This window comes from Argiope bruennichi, chromosome X1 (genome assembly GCF_947563725.1).
Source record: "Argiope bruennichi chromosome X1, qqArgBrue1.1, whole genome shotgun sequence".
NCBI lineage: Eukaryota > Metazoa > Arthropoda > Arachnida > Araneae > Araneidae > Argiope > Argiope bruennichi.
The window spans coordinates 134,965,160-134,986,486 of record NC_079162.1 but is presented as its reverse complement, the minus strand read 5'-3'; the positions used below and the strand labels follow the sequence as shown (position 1 = coordinate 134,986,486).

The window sequence follows — 21,327 nt, the reverse complement described above, 5'->3', positions numbered from 1 at the left end:
TTGAAACTTCTCAAAAGAATCCTAGCCTAACCAATCACTGTCAAAAATCCGCTATGTTAATGTTATGCTAATAAATGAGCGTCAGAGGCGTTAACATTTCCTTACAAATACTTCAAACGAGTTGGCTGAGAGGATAGTAATTTACAAAGCTCTCCCTTTACACTTGTTGTATCTACACTAGGCCAATTACAGAGCGCAATAAAAAGCCATACCTACTTTAGGATCATATGAAACCATTGGGACAATAGCAAATAATCATATCATCGGGGCAACTCCCCCTTCGATTACAGTCGTAGCTCCCTCTGCAATATTTTTTTTTTTTCGATATGCCGCCATTTCCGGATTTCAAGTCCAATACATACAGACATGCGTAAACAAAGGCTGTGCGGGAAAATCATCTATTTTTGTAAATATTTTTATGGTATATTTTACGTACAAAAATCTATTTACATCTCTTTCTCTCTATATATATATAGAGAGAGAGATTATTTATATTTTAACATAATGTTTGAGAAAAGTATAGGTTTCTATTGTTTTGTAATTTAAATATCAACATTTTACTTAAAAAACTTTGATATGTATTAATCTTAATACAAGCATTTATTACAAGAATTAGTAGATATAGAAGTGTGAATACATCAATAGTGGAAAAATTATCATATCATGTGTGGAAAATAAGAAAGCTTTAGTGTTTTATATTTTATATATAAAGAATTAATTTTCTTTTCACAAACTTCATCAGAGTGAAGAAATTGACATGAAAATGTAGCTTCTACAGGGAATATGATTCATTTTCAACATAATTCTTCCAATCATACTAACAAACTATTTTTAAAATATATTTTTATACATTTATATACGGATTTATATAATTGATATATATGTACATTATTTTTTAATCTTAAGAAATTTTTTATATTTATTATTATTAATTTTTTTTCCAGTTCAATTAAGTACACACGGAGAAAGAAAACAGTCATCTGCCCCCGTGCTTAAAAGAATTGCACAAGGAAAAGTGTGAGACTAATTTTGAACAAGATGGAAACTTCAAAAGGTAAAAATTATTTGCTTTCCCCTGTAGTCCATAAGGCGTAGTGATACAATCTTTGCAAATGTATGTATCAGTACGCCTTATTGCGTTTACTAGACATGCGCAGTGATACATCCTTTGCAAATCCATGTATCAATGCGCTGCAAAGAATACGTTACTGCGCATACTACATCACGCAGGGTTTACCAGAGAGAGCTGTGCCGAGATTGGCGGTAACCGGTTTGGCGATATAGAAGGTAAACAAATTGGCGACAACCAGGCCATCCAGATCTTCATTTCCATCGCTACCGGAATGAAACCCGTCCTACAGTGCTACTTCCCCTCTACCGTTTCTAATGCTCCCCCCCCTTTGAACTTCTAGTGGGGAGTTCAAGCGTCCTCCGGTTAACGAGTCTCAAAAGGGGGTACTTAAGTTAATGTTATCCGATTTTGCCTGTTTGTATAGTACAAAGGTAGCTGTAACAGTTTTCTTATAAGTTAATTGAGCCATTATAGATTAAGAAATGTTTCGTGCAATTGGAGGAGCGATTCGTAAGGTATGTAATTCATATTTCGAAGTATTTAAATAACACTTTGTTTCTGTATTCCAATTTTTTACTCCGATTGCGATTCCATACCTTTCGAATTCACACTTGTTGAGAAAGAATTAACAATAATGCATCAGTTTTTTAAGAATTTGGGTCTTTATTTATTGCTGATTATGGGAATTAATTAATGTATTTTTATTATAGTTAGTAGAAACAAAGTTTTAAAATTAATTTAACTTTTCGTAACTCTTATCTCTTACACCATAGGCCAGTATATAGAGTAAAATTTGTTGTGGTGATATAGTGAAGCAATTTCTTTTTCTTAATTTCGGATATGTACTTTATTGGTAATAGTAGAATAACATGTTTTTTTTAAAAATCGATTTTGAGTATATTTCCAATATTCTGAAAGGTCAGGATGGTTACCTCCATGATATTGGAAGTATCTCCTATAACAAACTTAGTAAAGGCAGATTTTTAATGAAGGAAGGAAAAGCTTTTATTATATCTATTTATATGTAAAAAAAAGTGTAATATAATAAACTCGGTTGAATTGAGTGTTGTCAACTGATTGCAGATCAAAATTGGACATCAGTTTCAAAAAGCTTCAGAATGGGATATTAATCTTACTAAATTAACTAGCAAAGATTTCATTGAAGTTAATTATGTTATTATTCTCGTTTGGAACATAAAGTGGCTAAAAAAATTGAGAGTACACTTTTACTTGATAAATCTAACTCTCAATATAAATAACACATTACCGGGAAGTGCAAACATATTTTTATTTTTACCCATAACAAATGATTTAATTTAGAGTAAAAATAAAGAAAAATCAACAAAAAATTTCTAAATTGAAAATTTTCAGAAGCATTTTAAATAAACATACGCAGAATTTTGTCTCAAAAAATTGAGAATACACCAATGAAATTCTTGTAATATCTTGCATAGAAAGAACATGCAAATATTTAGTTGCATATCTTTTGGCTTTTATAATGGCCTCTAAACGTCGTGGTACCGATTCGACCAATTTTTGGTGGTATCTGAAGATGTTTTACCCCATTCTTCTTGCACCACTTGTTTTAAGTGGGTTTTGTTTCTAATTTTGTGTTTTTGGACTACTGCTTCAAGTGTGGCCCATAACTATTCAATGGTATTGATGTTTGGGTAATGTGGTGGTGTGTGTAACTACTGTTTACAATGAAGAAGACACCATATTTTGACCTTACATACATTCTGTTTGGGGTCGTTGTCCACCTGGAAAATGAAATTTCCATCTAAACTCAGATTTTTAGCACTTTCCTTTAGATTGCTGCGAAGTATATTCAAGTAAACCATATCCTTTAAATGCCATCTATAAAAATTAAATTTCCTACCCCGGAGGAAGCTATGCAATCTCAAATCATGATGGAGTCACCATCATGTTTAACTGTATGAGGTAAATTTTTTAAATCCTTACCGGTATTAGGCTTTCTCCATACAGTACGATGGCTGTCACTGCCAAAAATGTTGAGTTTTCTTTCATTACTAAATATAGCTTTCTTCCAAAGGTTGCTGGACTTCAATAGATGAGTTTTTGCAAACTTCATATTCTTTTTCTAAATTTGCAAGCTGATGAATGGTTTCTTTTTAACAATGCTACTTTTATATACAGCTTGTCTAATGGCATTTTGCACAGTTTCAGCGCTTACACTTCTGCCTATGATTTGAAAAGTTTCTGCAACAAGTTGGATGAACCCTATGGTCGCAGCAATCTAAATTAAAGTGTAAAAATTTGGGTTTACATGGAAATTCCATTTTCCAGCTGGACAACGGCCCTAAACAGAATGTAAATAACGTCAAAATATGATGCCTTTTTCATTGTAAACAGCAGTTACACACACCACCACAGTATCCGACATCAATGTCATTCAATATTCTTGAGCCATACTTGAAAAAGTGGTTCAAAAACACAAAATTAGAAACAAAACCCATTTAAAACAAGTGGTGCAAGAAGAATAGGGTAAAATATCATCAGATACCATTAAAAATTGGTTGAATCGGTACCATGATGTTTAGTGGCCGTTATAAGAGCCAAAAGACATGCAACTTAATTGTGACACTTTTTTTCTATGCGTACTATTGCAAAAATTTCATTGGTGTATTCTCAATTTTTTGAGGCAAAATTCTGCGTATGTTTATTTAAAATGCTTCTGAAACTTTTCAATTTAGAAATTTTTTGTTGATTTTTCTTTATTTTTACTCTAAATGAAACCATTTGTTATGTGTAAAAATAAAAACATGTTTGCACTTCCCGGTTATGTGTTATTTATATTGAAAGTCGGATTTATCAAGTAAAAGTAAGGTGTACTCTCAATTTTTCGAGCCACTGTATATAAATGCTTGTATATAAAGTTTTGTTTTTCTGTTCTGAGTTTTAAAAACCAGTTTTCAATTTCATTTTGTTTTTATGGTTTCTTGGCAGGTGAATTGAGATACAATCAATTTATTTTTCATTGTTTAGACTTAAGAACTATCTTTATAGTTTTTAAAAGCCCTTTTTATAGAAATGAAAAAGTATTTATTACTGGTACCAGGAATCAGTATTATGGCATGTGTAGGAGAGTATAAATATTCTAAGTAAAATATTACTAAATTTGTTTTGAGATTTTAAGGCTTTCTTAAGTTACTGTGCAACACATTCACAGTATGCACTGCAAGATATAAGCTGTAATCATGTGGCTGAGTAATATCAGCCATTATTTTTTTCTGCTTGTTTACAAATTTGGTTATCATTTTCATAGGCAAATGTGGAAGTGCAGCTTTTTTGAGTGAAAATTCTGTTTTGAAATTTTATATTTTTATGACAGTAAGATCAAATGAATTTGTTAGCCAAATAAGAAATAGAACATTAACTATCATCATCATCATATTTGGCTAGACAGCCCAGGGTGGATCAGTACCTTCTTCTGAGTTCTGTTCCACTGCATTCTATTTTTAATACTTGTGAACCATTTTCTTTCCTGGATATCCAAGAAGTCTGTCTCCACTGACTCCATCCATCTCATTTTGGGCCAACCTTTTTTGCTCTTTGTTAGAGGTTTATGTAAAAGAATTCTTTTAGATATGGAATAATCATCTATTCTAAATATATGAGCCACAAATACATCTGATTTATTTTTATGAACTTTATAATATCTGGCTCTCTATAGATTTTATTTCTTCTCCAAACATTGTTGATTTCTATCCCACCAAGAATGGCTCGCAGAATTTTTCTTTCAAAAATGGCTATTTTACTTTCTCCAGCTTTGGTCAGGGTCCAGGTCTCTGAGCCATAGGTAAGTATTGGTGTAAGGTTTTATATAGTAAAAATTTTTTATTTCTTGATAGTAGTGAGGATTTAAAGAATTGTTTTAGTCCGCAAAAGGCTTTTTTTGCTTTCATTAGACGACCTGGAATCTCCTTGATTATGCTATTGTCATCAGTAACTATAAAACCAAGATAAGTACAATTTCGGACAACCTGAAATTTGTAATAACCTATTCCAATTTCTAGATGGGATTCATGGGAGGTTCCATTATTTAGTACAGCATATATTTGGTCTTTTCGCTGTTTGTTATAAGTCCAGAACATTAACATCATGTTAAAAATTCATCTTGAAATTAATACGCTATCCAACTTCTCAAGCTAGATTGATATCTGGACATAGTTTTGATAACATATCTTGCGTCGCCAAGTAAAGTAGGAATTGTGTTATTGTAATTTGATTTATCTGGTAATACTACAGGATAGATGCCCTTTACACTTTTAGCCTTCTGACATCTTTTCTGCTTTGCTGCTTCTGAAATTTGATGTTATTTTGGTATATAGCTATAAATCTGATGTGATGCAATCTTTTGGATATGTTAGCCTTGGAAATGGTAGAAGCTGACCAAATATTTATTTATATAATAATTACATTGCTTTTGAACAATATATTGGTAGTTATGCTCTTCAAATATCTCATCTCATGGATATAGTATCATATTTAATTAGCTATTAGTACTGGGTATTGTTTGTTCTGGACAGTTACCTTGCATATGCATTATACTTATGACAGATACTGCCATGCCCAAGTATGTTAATATTTCAACTTTGTGGTTATGTTCCCGATTTCATACAATGATCCTTTACTACCATTTAATATGTCTTATTTGTCTTATGAACAAGTGATATGTATCGAACACTAGGTTTTACAATGCATTTGATATTTCATTGTGATTTTTACCCTCTTTCTGTTTGCACATGTGATTTTTTTTTCATGTGTGTATTGGCCACTAGTACATTTTTGTGTGGGTGTGTATGTGTTGGGGGGTTGCAGTAGGCACACATTTTGTCTGAAGCTTCTTGGTTCTTTAATGAATTTTGCATTGTGTTAGAAATTTCTTTTCCAGCAGGAACTGCTGTAGACAGTCTAAATTATAGAACTAAACAAACAAATAAAAATGGTGCTGTGGCATCTGATGAAATCTTCATCCTTTACTCAAGGATTTTTCTGCAGTTGTTGGTTTTTTTAATACATATCTTCTTCATGAGCACAACAGCCACTTGTTTGCCTTAATCACGCACGCTTTCCAGTGCTGTCTATTCCCAGCAACTCCCTTCCAATTCTTTATCCTTAGAACACTCGGGTCTCTTTCCACATAATCCAGCTATCTAGTCGGGGGTCTTCCTCTGCCCCATGATCCCACAGGATTTTTGAAAGTGGATATTTTGAGGGCTCTATTTTCAGGGCTTCTCCAGATATGGTCGAGCCATCTTAACCTATTGTAGCAGATAACCAGTGTTATCTGTGGTTGCCTGTAGAGTTTGTATAATTCAAAATTGAATCTAGTTCGCCAACATTCTCTTTCTAGTATTAGGCCAAAGATAGTTTTTATATATATATAAATAATATTTATATACTAATATGTATTAGTGGTCAATTTTTTAATGTATTTAAATGATGGAACTCTGCATAAAAAATCTTTCAAGAGTCAGTTTGAATTGTATGTCGGTGTGGACAGATATTTGTTTCTTGGATTGTTATAAGCATTTGAATTAATTGAATGAATTTTGAGCAAACAGTTATCATTTGAATTAAATACAGATTAAGCATTAAAAATAAGATTTTTCATGTTTAAAAGTTAAGGTAATATGTTTTATAAGTAATTTGCTTTATTTAGAGTATAAATTTTAACTAAAAATTTACTGAAATAATTATTTTTTAAAAATTATTTTCATGAAATTTTATGTATTTTAAGTTTACTCAGTTATGTAATCATATAGGATCTCTTTAGTGAAATTCTTGGTAAATATACTTGTGTATAGATTCTATATTAGTTTATCTTGCTCACCTTTATGAGGTATTTATATTTGAGCAGTCATTTTAACTTTGCTCTAATGATTTTCTACATAATCAAAGTTTTTATCTCAAAGTAACTTGTTAAAGCTTGGAAAGTGTAAAATATCATAACATTAATAATATTTTGTTTAATTAATTATAAGTCTGTTATTATTTGTTTCAAGAAACATGAATTCATAACTGGATATGAATTCATATTCATGAAAAATGACATTACATGCATGATCAGAATTATATTTTATTCTTAATAGGCTGGAATATACATGAAAAATGGGCACAATCCATTTTATGTTGCCCCTCAAGTGCAAAGCATCCATACAGGTACTGTTTTTGCTTTGTCATAGGAGAGTAATGTTTAAACTAAAAAGAGAGTATACATTATTTGCATAAGCTAGATTATAATTTTATTTTTAAGCATTAATTATATATGTGTTAAGTATGGAAATAGGGGAGTCTCATTTGTAAAATTTTATGTGAAAGCAATGTTTCATTATATGGTTGCCACATAAAAATTTATGTGGACTGTGATTTTGTGGCATATTGTGTGCTGACTCTAATGTACCATTTGAATTATTTTTCTATACTTGTCGCTGCAGAATTATTAGTGGTACAAAAACAAGTTTTACTGAAAGTTAAGATTATTTTTAAAAGCTATCATTAGCATGTTTGTGTCAATCCATTTTTTCTGTTAAATCTGCATTCATTGTGATATCATTGATAGTAAGCCTAATTAAAATATGAGCAATCTTCAGTATTTTCTAAGTACTGTAATTTTCTGAAGTTAGAAATGTTTTCTGCTTAATTTTGTGGGTCATTTTTCATGTTATTTGTATTAAAGCATGTACAAATTATTTTCTAATAAATTAATTTGATGTTCCAAGATGTTACCATCTAATATTTATCACATACAGTGGCTCAAAAAATTGAGAGCACACCTTACTTTTACTTGATAAATCCGAATTTCAATAAACATAACACATTACCGGGAAGTCGCAAACATGATTTTATTTTTACACATAACAAATGGTTTAATTTAGAGTAAAAATAAAGAAAAATCAAAGAAAAACTTTGAAATTGAAAAGTTTCAGAAGTATTTTAAATAAACATACGTAGAATTTTGCCTGAAAAAATTGAGAATACACCAATGAGATTCTTATAATATCTCGCATAGAAAGAACGTGTCAGTAATTAGTTGCATGTCTTTTGGCTTTTATAATGCCTCTAAACAGGTGGTACCAATTCGACCCATTTTTTGTGGTATCTGAAAATATTTTACCCCATTCTTCTTGCACCACTTGTTTTAAATGGATTGTTTGCTATTTTGTGTTTTTGGACCACTTCTTCGAGTGTGCTCACAGATATTCAATGGTATTGATGTCGGGGTACTGTGAAGGTGTGTGTAACTGCTGTTTGCAATGAAAAAGACACCATATTTTGACGTTATGTGCATTCCGATTGGGGTTGTTGTCCTGCTGGAAAATAGAATTTCCATCTAAACCGAAATTTTTAACACTTTCCTTTAGATTGTTGTGACTCTATGGTTCTTCCAACTTGTTGCAGAAACTTTTCGAATCATAGCAGAAGTGTAAGTGCTGAAACTGTACGAAATGCCATTAGACAAGCTGGATATAAAAGTCGCATTGTTAGAGAGAAACCGTTCATCAGCTTGTAAATTCAGAAAAAGCATTTGAAGTTTACAAAAACTCATCAATTGAAGACCAATAACCTTTGGAAGAAAGCTATATTTAGTAATGAAAGAAAACTCAACATTTTTGGCACTGACAGTGACTGTATGGTGAAAGTCTAATACTGCTTTGGATCCAAAAAATTTACGTCCTACATTTAAACATGATGGTGACTCCATCATGATTTGAAGTTGCATGGCTTAATCCAGGGTACGAAATTAAATTTTTATAGATGGCATTATAAACGACATGGTTTACTTGTATATACTTCGCAGCAATCCAAAAGAAAGTGCTAAACATTTGGGTTTGGATGGAAATTTCATTTTCCAGTAAGACAACGACCGCAAACAGAATGCCCGTAACTTCAAAATATGGTGTCTTTTTCATTGTAAACAGCAGTTACACACACCACCAGAGTACCCCGACATCAATACCATTGAATATCTGTGAGCACACTCGAAGCAGTGGTCCAAAAACACAGAATTGCAAACAATCCATTTGAAACAATTGGTGCAAGAAGAATGGGGTAAAATATTTTCAGATACCAACAAAAATGGGTCGAATCGGTACCACCTGTTTAGAGGCCATTATAAAAGCCAAAAGACATGCAACTAATTACTGACACGTTCTTTCTATGCGAGATATTATACGAATCTCATCGGTGTATTCTCAATTTTTTGAGGCAAAATTCTACGTATGTTTATTTAAAATATTTCTGAAACTTTTCAATTTCGAAGTTTTTCTTTGATTTTTCTTTATTTTTACTCTTAATTAAACCATTTGTTATGCATAAAAATAAAAACATATTTGTATTTCCCATGTAATGTGTTATTTATATTGAAAGTCGCATTTATCAAGTAAAAGTAAGGTGTACTCTCAATTTTTTGAGCCACTGTACGTCTAAATATTAGTCAATCTGTATGTAAGTCGTGAGTGCATTTTTTCTTTAAAAAAATTACTCAAAATTCAAAACTTTTATGTAATAACATTATATATATATAAAAAAACAACTTTAAAAATTCTGTTGTGTTAAAAAAAATCCATGACAGCAAAAATATCAACGAGTTGGAACATTTTTAATCAAGACACACATTTGGAAAATTTTCAATAAAGTAAAACCCCAATTGCCACAGTAGTGATAGTTTTAACTCTGGTAACACTATCTAAAACTGACATATTTTTTTCTATTTGTTTGCCTTCTTGTATATGATCTGTTGTATTTGTGTTAGTCTTAGATTTTGTGCCATTTTATTTTTTGTTGAATGGAAGAAATTCTTATATGACAAATTTCAAACTACAAGTAATCACATTTGCAGGAGATTCTAAAAACAGTTTTGGTGATTTTCCATTACTTGAGAGCAAATTTTGCCAGCACCACATATTTTGTTTTGTCAATGACCCAGTAATAAACAGTTTCAAAAATAGAACAACTCATTTTCACAAAATGAATGATTATTTATTTTTTTCTTTAATTTATGTAATATAAACTAAAGAAATAAAAAGTATGATATTTGACAATATTTAGCAATTTATTGCTTGCAAACAGAAAAATATCTGTCTTTTGCTAAGTTAGCCAACCTCCATAATTTAGTTTTAGAAGTTCAGAAAATTCTTGGTTCTTACATTGAATATATGGTACTCATCTTAATTATGTCTTAAGAAAGTCTTTTGCTAAATTCATCTGTTACCAGTTTAGGCCAGTTTTCTTGATTTAATATAAAAAACAATGCAAATAATATGAAACTTTATTAAATGCAGATGTGTTTTCTTTGTCTTTTTGCATGAAATTAATACTCAGTCTATTTTTCAAACAAATTCGGCTTGGCATACTTATTATATTACGTCTCCATTTTGCTAAATTTGAATTTCCTGTTCTGTTCTCTCTTAGCTTCAAATAAACAAAATGTACTACATTAATAGTATTAATAGGAGCAGTTAATTATAATATTTGGATGTTCAATCTACTAACAAATTATAATGATATATAGGATCAGAAGAGTTATTGATAGCAAATTCCTGTGGGAATGATTCTTACAAGATGGAGAGACTACTTTACTGGAACAGGGTGGACTATGTTTCCTAAAAACATGTTTTTTTCCTTGTGTATTAAGTATTTTATCTAGATGTTAAAAATAGCTTTCTCAGAAATAGTTAATTGATTTAGGAAATATAATTCAAATTATTTGAGTAGCAAACCAATTGATTAATTGGCCTTTCTTTGAAAACATTTTGATCTATAATGTTTACATGAATTTAATTACAGGAATACATTATACCATGCTTTTAAGAAATTTTAAAGAATGAAGAGGATTTAGTTTCAAGATGAACTATCTCAGCTTTACTATCATTATATGAGGACTTAGCATGATATAATTCTGATGAGCGTTTAGGTGAATGAAGTGTTGTATCACTTCAGTGACACCCCCCCCCACCTGTTGATACATGAAAGAAATTGTTTATAATTCAACAATAGCAATGATCAGTGAAAGAGAAAGAACACAAATAGCAGTGGATATATTTAGCTCACTTTGCATTTCTTTTGATAACTTTTATCAGCATCATTTGGGCAATAAAGATCAACAATTTTGATACTTCCCAAGACTGTAAAAATTTTACATTAGTATGAATTAATCTGAGTTATGAAATTCAGACATGTTAAGGATTGTTTATCCTCTTCAGTCTTGACTTTTTAAAAACTGGTGTAAAAATTTGATTCCAAGACCTTTTACCTTTGTTACATCTCAATAGTTTATGGAAAAGAATATTTGCTGATCAAACAATTTTAAGTCCCATAATTTTAAGGTACATGTGTGTACTTCATGTCTTAAGCAAGTTAAAGCATCCTTGACAAAAAAAAAAAAAAAAAAAAAAAAAAAAATCTTGGTTATTTAATAATTATACTTTTATTATTCTAAGGTCTTTTAAATGAAAAAAAAATCCAAAATTTATTATATTAATAATCTGTTACACCTTATTTTGAATGAAATTTCATTTAAAAAAAATATTACATAAGTAGATACTGCATTTTGAGAACGACTCTTCTCCTAGAGTTACATCCTCGATACCTGAGTTTTGATACATATTATTTGATACATTTTATTTGATACATCCATGTAATGTTGTAGATGGCTTGACATATCTTGTCTTATTTCTTTTTAATTGGGAGGGACAATTTTTCTTGCTCTTTTAGAGGTATTTTCACGAGATGGTGGTAATGAAATCTCCAATGGGGTTGTAGATGCATTTCCATCATTTGATGACCCTTCTATTAATTTTTCATTGAAAGAGGATTTTTTACTTGTTCTTGGTTTCCTTTGTTGCCGATGACGAAAATTCCCTCATATTTCAACAGCATATGCATTTGAAATTGCAGTAAGGTCATAACATTTTCGGCTTCATTCCTGAGAGCTCAGCTTGCCGCTTTGCCACCATTTTATAATATATCAAGCAATTGACAACTACTAAATCTACAAAATGCGTGAATACTCGCGTCGGTCATTTTGTGTAATTACTGCATACCGGTAATATGCAAAATAATGGTCCATGCCTCCCATATTATATGCTTTTACAATTGCAGATTATTTTATATCAACTTCTTTTGTCTCAATTATTTTGTCTGTCTTCTGCCTATTCCAATTGACTCATTACGTATACATATGGATAACAGTCGCGGATTTATTATCTTTCTATTTGACAAGGCACGTTTGACTATCGTCTGTGACTCATTCATCCTATTTGCCAGGTTTCATTATTTTCGATACATGAGAAATTCTATTGCTTCCCCTAAAATTACTTTTTTCTAAAAGTTCAGTAACCTCCTTTTGAGTTAAAGCCACTTGAGGTGAAAAAAATTGTTATTAGCTTATAAAATTATTATTAACTTATATGTATTATTAGCGTATATTATTATTAGCTTATATGTCGGTTTGAAATATCAATTACCGACTACAAGACAGCTATAAAATTAAATTTCTTACTAAAGATAAAAAATAAATATTTTTAAATTTATGTTTTATTATATTACAGAACATAAGAATTATTTATTATAAAACATAAATTATTTATTATATACAATATATTCAAGGACAAGAAATGACAATTTGAAAACAAGCACTCAAAAGATAAACAGCGCAATGGATCGCAAGCAGTCAGGAAACGGGCGCGAAAACGCCCGAGGTACACATATGTGTACCTTAGTTAAATTTGCATTTTCACCGACTCTATTATAGATAAGAAGATATAATTTGGTAAGGACTTTAACCAGACACTTATTATTTTATAAAAAAAAATATACGAGCGTTTATTTTAATAATGCATATATTAAAAAATATACTTATATTTGCTGTGTTTTCTGTTCAACGCCATTTTCATTATGTCTCTAATTAATAAGAATGGATATGAAAAAAATATCGAACTGTAGTGCTATTTATTGATGCAAAATGGAAGCTACATTCATAAATGTTGAAACGCATACAATATTTCGCCAAAGTTTTACTTTACCAGATAAGAAAAATGAAAAAAGAATTACAGGTGCACATATGTGTACCTCAGGACTGAACAGGTTATGCATTAACTATTCTATATATATATATATAATATAATCAATCTAAAGTAAAAAATAGTTTGAAAACGAAACAAAACAGTTTCGAAATCGCAACTAAAATTTATTACCTATTCAAACTTATACCAAAAAAGAACCTCATAGTATTTAGAGAGTGCAACTGCAGCTACTTCTAAAACACAGATGAATTTAAACAAAAGTATTAAAATCAAGTTAATAGGAAAATAAAAATACCAAATAAAAATTAAAACAAACAAAAAAAGAATTCGGCCTGAAGACTTTTTCAAGGGTCACCCTCAGGCAGGGATTCAAAGAAATTGATTTTTTCTGTAAGGAAATGCAGACATTAGTGACCCGAAAATCCCCTGAAATTAGGCCCAAGAGATATACCATTTTAACAGAAAGGAAAATACAAAACAACAAATTAGAAGACAATAACCACTACAAAGTTATTTTTAGTAATAACTGGCTTCAGTTATGTAATTTTAATATTACTGAAAATTACGTTTTTAATGGTATTAATTTTTATAAACAAGTCAAGGGCATTCCAATGGGAACAGCTTTCTCTATTGCTTTAGCTAATATTTTCCTACATTACTATGAGAAAAAAATAATTAAATATAATTTAATAAACGGGTGGAGATATAATTGATGACCTACTTTTGATTAACTTCGACAATACTAATATTGTTACTAATTTCTATCCAAAAGATTTAATTCTAACAGAAACAAATAAAAATCAACTTCAGGCTACCTTTCTGGATTTAAAAATCGAAATTGCTAATGATAAAACAATAGTTGGTATATACGATAAAAGGTATGAATTCAACTTTAAAGTAACAAAACTTGGTAACTACCATTCCAATCTAAACTCTAAAATTTTCAAAAATCCAATTTTCTCACAAGTTAACAGGATCAAAAGGGTTTGCAATAATAAAAAGTCCTATATTGAAGCATCAAACAACATCATTAAAAATTTAATTAAAAACGAATTTCCTAGAAATTACTGTAATGTCAATTTTTTAATTAAACAAGGTATGGTTTGGGATTAATCCTTTGGCTTAAATAAAAATAGAACTTTCATTGCATAATAGATCGCTGAATAGATGGCGCTGGGAGCCTACAATTTTTTACCTATTTTACCGATAGCTTTTTTACCGTTAGTTTTTTAAAAAGCGAGAATCACAATCGATAGCTTAAAATTTCCTTGACTGCAGATGGTATGTCCTTGCCTTTTCGTTTTTGCTTTTGTGCTATTTTATGGTAATTTTTGTTTTTATTGTTATTTTTGTTATTGTATTTTTACTTTGTAGTGGTTATTGTCTTCTAATTTGTTGTTTTGTATTTTCCTTTCTGTTAAAATGGTATATCTCTTGGGCCTAATTTCAGGGGATTTTCGGGTCACGAGGAATCATTATTAGACTAATATCTGCATTTCCTTACCGAAAAAATCCCTTTCTTTGAATCCCTGCCTGAGGGTGACCCTTGAAAAAGTCTTCAGGCCGGATTCTTTTTTATATTTTTTTTTGGTTTTTTTTATATTTTCCTATTGACTTGATTTTAATACTTTTGTTTATATAAGCATTATTTTATGTGAAGCAGGATGCAGTTTTGCAGACAGTGAAGATACTTTTAATTTCGTGACGTCGTTTTATTTCATTTTGAAGAAGCAGGCATATGTACAAGCGATGAGCACACAGAACGACACAGAAGAGAATGAGGAAAAGGCTCTTGGACATTTTATCCCTGCTCTTATATAACCTGAGATTTTGATAGGGAAAATATTTCTTCATAGTGATATTATATAATGAGATTTCGATAGGGATTTTTCGTTACACGCGTCGAAGAGGTAGGGGAAACACGGGGATCTTTTAAAAAAGAATGCCTCGTCAGCGGTATTTTGTCTCTTCACGCGGAGTGTGGGAAAGGTAGGCTTTTAGCCGATGCAGCAATTTACAAAGCTACTCTTGAATTAATTAAGTAGAGAAAGTGGAATTGGATCACGAAATAAGAGAATATTTTAGAATGAAGTTACTATGGTCTAAATTAAGATAAAATCTTGGAAATTAATTAAATTGAAATTAGAATTAAAATATTACATATATATTTAGAATACCTTCTATAATTTTAATAAATGGTTACATTATTTTTACCATACCATTTACTTTTGAAATTTAATTGCATTTATAAATTGTTTAAAATATTGCTTTAATATACATTCTGAGTAAAAATTGCTCATTTTCATTAGGTACTCCTGCTTATACTGCTGGAGTATCAAAACCTGCCCCAGATTTCAAAGCCACAGCTGTTGTTAATGGCAGTTTCAAAGATATAAGTCTTCAAGATTTTAAAGGAAAATATCTAGTTTTGTTTTTCTATCCTTTAGACTTGTGAGTATTTTGATTTTTTTTGTTTTGTTTTATGATTAATTTATTAGCCATAATATTAAAAATGATCAGAAATATGTGGAATATTAATGCTGTTTATTCTTTGAGTAATTCAATTGCTTTTTAAAATAGATCTGCCAATTTATTTCTGCTAATTTTTTGAGATTATCAGTGTTATTGCTGAAGGTGCATTGCCTGGATTTATAAATTGTATAAAAAAAAAGTTAAGGACTATTTCTTTTCCACAAACAAAGAAAAGAAAGGTAGGAATGCGTCTTATTTGAAGGTCACCCTACTCTGTCTATAATGTTGAAACATTAAAACCAACCATTAGGTATTTTGTGTTGGTTTCTTCTGATTAAAGCTTAGCAGCCAATGTATTATTGATCTTCAAATTTACAAAACTTTTGGGATTCTCATAAATTTATAAAAGTGCGATTTGACATTTTCTTATTCTTCCTTCATGTCTTAATTAGTCGCATGTCAGTTTTCATTTGTTATCATGAATGAACTTTTATGTACAGATGCAATTAATATTGAATCTATTGTAATAATGCTATATAATATATTAATTAATGTATGTATTATCAATTGTAATAATTAACTTGAAAGAGTTAAAAATAATCTGCTCTCTCAATTCAGGATCCGCCAAAAATTGCTTTTAATTTAACATTAGTTCACATACCCAGCATTGCTTAGGATTAAAATAGTTTCATATAAATTATTTTCAATGTAATAAAAATAATGTAATGTAATGCTTTTGTATAAAATGTTTGAAAATGGAAACCCATGCTGGTTCAACCTACCCAGATTGAATATTTACAACCATCACCAAACAGTGCCAGTAATTATTTATAATATGATATACAATTGATCAACTCGTACTAGTGAAGAGAAAGGTCTTATTTTGTACAAGTACTTGATCTACAGATGGGGGAAGAAAAAATGGATATTAAAGATACCACTCAATTGAATGACTGTACAGAACTGTTACTGTATGTCACATTCGGTGAACTGGTGGTGAGCAGTGTTCAATGTGGTAATGGGTTTACTAATTTGCAATTAATTATTAGTGTATTTTAGTCAGATTTAGAATAATTTATTTATATATATTTGTCAGAATTAAAATTTAGTTTTCAGCTGGACCAGAAAGGAAAACCAAGAAGAAACTGTGTAAAATATTATAAAACCCAAAATCCTTCTATCGTCTGAAACGTTTTTGTAATTAAAATTAATATATGAATTGAAGCATGCAAGTTTTCAAAACTGGCAATAGTTAATTTGGTCATAAGTAATTAATATTGTTTTATTACTACTGCAACTGCAAATTTTGTTCACACATGTTGAAATATAAGAAAGGTTTTAAAAAACATAACATATTGAGACAATTAATAAAATAGTTTATCATAAATAAATAAGGAACATGAAAATAAATCATATCAGTAGTTGTTTCTGGTACATTTTTTAAGTCATTTGTATTTAAGGTTTTCGTATAGAATTCAGATGATGTGTTCTGGCAACAGCTCTTTATATGTATTCTTGTTCTTCAATAATAAAAATATTTCATTGTCTCACAAAAGTTTTACTTCTCTAGCCTTTTGTTTGAATTTGAGCAGTTGACTACTACTTTACTTCCAATTAAAGTACTCATTACTTTGAAATCAATAAAAGAATTTATCAAATGTTATGTATAAAATAAAAGAGAAATAAAAAAAAAAAACTGTTATTGTTGCTTAAAAAAGACATACACAATAAATTTCCTTATTTCAAAATTGTCCATGTTAAATTAAAAAAAAAAAAATGATAATTTAAGTAAAAATTACACAGAAATGAATTTGCATCTTTAGGAAGGTAAAATTTTAAATTGGTGTAAAAATATTTTTTCTGGAAAAATGTTTCCTCAAATTAATACTGTAGAAAAAAACACAAACTTTTATTTAATTTCTAATTGAATATTTTCCAACTCTGTGAAGTTGAGGCATTATTTTTTCTCTTAAGTAATAGGTGTGAGAAATTCTGTTGAAATTGGCCCAATTATTTAGGATAAGTGCATGCATTGATATTATAACTTTTATTTCTATTAAGGTTTCGAATTTTTCAAATTTCAAAATATTGATTAGTTTCATGTAAGGAAATTATTACCTTATTTAATTAGAATATACTTTTTGTATAACATAAATAATCATTTCTATTTTGGGACTTTTCTGTCTGCAGTTTGATTTTATCATATTCTTCAAGACATATTTAGTTAAATAAGTTTCAACTTAAAATTACCCTATAATTATTATTTATTCTTTGGGAATTCTGTTGTTTTAATGTATGTTAATTTTATGTAGCTATTCTTTTTGTTTCTAAAACTTGTTTGTTTCTGATTATTATGTTTATCCATTAGTTGTTAATATTTGTTTTTACTTTGCAGTACTTTTATCCGAAGCTATTTGCACTTTTTAAGAAACTTTCATTTATTGATTGAATTTCTCCTTTTTTAGCACTTTTGTCTGCCCTACTGAAATCATAGCTTTCAGCGAAAAAGCCAAGGAGTTTCGATCATTAAATACTGAAGTTGTTGCTGTGTCAGTTGATTCTCATTTCAGCCACTTAGCTTGGATCAATACGCCTAGAAAAGTAATGTAAAAATATTATTGCTATTTAAAAGAATATTTTGTACCAAATATGTTTAGATACAATGGATCTTTAGCCTTAAAAAATGTATTCGAATTATTGCATTTTAAATATTTAATTTACATTATTACTGCTTACTGCATAATTTTAATTTTTTCTATTTTATTTATAATAAACAGTTTCCTGTGCAATTTTTCTTATTTTCTTAAAGTAGAAATAATACTTATGTCTATGTTCATAACTTATATGAGCTCTAAATATCAATTTACTTTATTTTATGCATTTATAAAAAGAATTATTATTGAAGTCCTTATATAAATAGTATCATATCTTCACATTATTTTATTATAATAGCGCCATTGAACTGAAGGGCTAATAGTAAGGTGGTAGGTAATATGGTTTATTATTATTTGTTCTATTTCATTTATCATCAAACCACTTTTTGTCTTTTTTTTAAAAATCTTTGGATATGACAGAATAATTTTGATCTGATGCTGTTAGAAATTTATTTTAATGAAGTATTGTAAGGCATACTTATCAATACTAGTGGGGGATCAGTATTCAAATTTGGTGTTATTTAAATTTGTTTTAGATAAATATGGATTTATATTGACTATATTATAAAAGTTACATTAAAAAACTATTCTACTTTTTACTAATTGTTTAATCTAGATGATTACGTATTTGTAACTGTATAAAGATACTTTAAAAAATTTTTTTTTGATGAATGTCAATTATACTGCATATGTGTGTGAAATATAATATTAAAATTTAGGATAAAAGAACATTAATAAATCGCCTGTAATGTTGTAGTACTGATTTCATGTCGAAAGCATTGAACATCTGAATAATCAAGATTGATTATTCATGTGTATATTGGTAAGGAAATTAATATCACATTTTAGTTTATTGTAAACTTTGTTTAAAATGAGCTTAATGTTTATAAAATACAAATAGTTTTAACATATTTTTAAAAGATAGTTGGAAGACAAAAAATAGTCCTAGCCATACTACAATAGCTTAAAAGCTCTATTTTAATAAATAGAAAGTTTGAAAAACAAATGGATTATGATGACACTCAATGGGAGGTTTGAAAAATGATCTTATAATGATACTCAAGATTGAGATCAATAAGCTGTGGATGTAGCAATATCATTAATCGCATTGAAGATATTCTGGAAAAGAGAGAAAAGTGAAAAACACTGCGCCGATTCTTTAACGTTCTACTACGGGATGGCGCTCACACGTCATATCGAGACTGTTTATGCAAATCAGTAAAACTATAAGACACAAGGCTGGAAATGGATCTGTCATTCGGCGCCAGTAGCATGCTAAACGCTACCGGATCGAGCATTAGTGGTGAAACTGTTCTAAAAAGAACGGTGAATCCGCGACTAAAGCATTGCGACAGTTACGGACGGTGAAAGGAATTAAGGCGAAGAAAAACCCAATTTCATTGAATGGGATATTGAATTTTGTTCGCCGTTTTGAGGAAACGGGATGATTAAACGATCGTCCACGAAGTAGCAGACCATTCGTCAGCACAAGAAATGTGGCAGCCGAGACTTCAACGGGGAGTTCCAGTGCACTTGAAGCAGGTCGATCCGGAAAGGTCGATCCGACGCATTCTGCACAAAATGCAGAAATCCGTACAAGATAGAGGCATTTCACCAGTTGTTGCCAGCAGATTGAGAGAAAAGACAAGCCTTTGCAACATGGGTGGTCGCATAAATGGAACGTGACCCACAATGGTTACTGAACATCATGTGGACAGATGAAGCCCACTTTTCATTGCATGGTGACGTCAATACGCAAAACAGTTGTATCTGGGCAACATCAAACACTCGTGCATGCACGACCAAACCACTATATTCTCCATATGTGACTGTTTGGTGCGGTTTCACTGCGTCCTTCATTCTAGGCCCTTTCTTTTTTAAAGAGCGTTGTCCTGTATCCGGTTGGAAAACCTGTTCCATCACTGCAGAACACTATCTTAGGCTTTTGCAAGATCACGTTATACCTGCTTTGCAGCAAAGACGTGCGTTATCTTCCGTCGCCTTCATGCAGGATGGTGCCCCGCCCCACGTTGCTAGTTCCGTTAAGACGTTCCTCTTAGACACATTCACTGAGGATAGAGTGATAAGCAGAGGATGTAAGAATGAGTGGCCCTCACGATCGCCAGATCTTTCTCCAGCGGACTTTTAGTTGGGGGATACCTGAAGTCTTGTGTCTATCGGGGCTCTCCCTACACTTTGATAGAACGGAAAGACGCCATTCAATTGGCCGTTAGTGGCATCGATGCCGACATGTTACACGAGCTGTAATAGGCGTAATTACGCGCCTCACTTGCTTAATATCTTGTGGTGGCTGTCATGTTGAGCATCTTTTGCTTTAAAATAAAATGTACTGTAATGTTACTGTGTTCTGTATCCTTATTTGCATAAACCGTCTCGGTATGACCGTGTGAGCGCCATCTATCGGTCATTTTTAAATACATTTTTTAATGGAAATAACGAAATCCATAGGCTCTCTGAACATATTCCTGCAAACCGCAATTTTTTCGAGCATTACTTTTATTATTTTGATTTTTTGAAGTTTGCACGAATTTATACCGCACCGCAGAATTTTGCATATTGTTCTATACAAATGTAATTTTTATGTTGAATACTACTTTTAAAATAATATACATAGAAGAATTTTAATCACGAGTAATACCTAATATATCAACTAGTTATACAATAAATATCTAAATGTAAAACATATCTAAAATTAAAAAATAAGGAGCATTTTTAAAATATTTCCCCCTTTATGTTTTCTAATTGGACCAAATTATGCTTGCAGATATGCTTTTTTTTTTTTTTTTTTTAATCATTCTTGTGTAAATATTATTTTACTTATTATCATTGCTTGATGGACACAACCTGAAACTAGCACAGTTAATACTCATTTATTAAATATTAGTGGAAGTTGATAAATTTGTTTTAATAAAAAATTTCTTTTTTACCCTGTAATCTTCCGACTACATAACACGATTCTTCATTTTTGAGATTGTGTTATCCTGCCTGAATTTTGTTGATTTGCCTGATTCTTTTAAAATAATCTTTTTTTAATCGATTTATTTTCAACTATACCTTG

At 30.3% G+C, this 21,327-nt stretch overlaps 1 protein-coding gene across 1 annotated transcript in view; it reads left to right on the top strand.

Moving 5' to 3' along the window:
• The first annotated feature begins 1,343 nt into the window (after positions 1–1,343).
• LOC129958334 (peroxiredoxin 1-like) overlaps positions 1,344–21,327 on the top strand; it is a 42,995-nt gene continuing 23,011 nt past the window's right edge. Inside the window, exons 1-4 of the mRNA XM_056070748.1 lie at positions 1,344–1,587; positions 7,189–7,258; positions 15,432–15,573; positions 18,060–18,195. Of these exons, the coding sequence (XP_055926723.1) occupies positions 1,555–1,587; positions 7,189–7,258; positions 15,432–15,573; positions 18,060–18,195 (381 nt within the window). The 5' untranslated portion in view covers positions 1,344–1,554. The remainder of the gene's footprint in view (positions 1,588–7,188; positions 7,259–15,431; positions 15,574–18,059; positions 18,196–21,327) is intronic.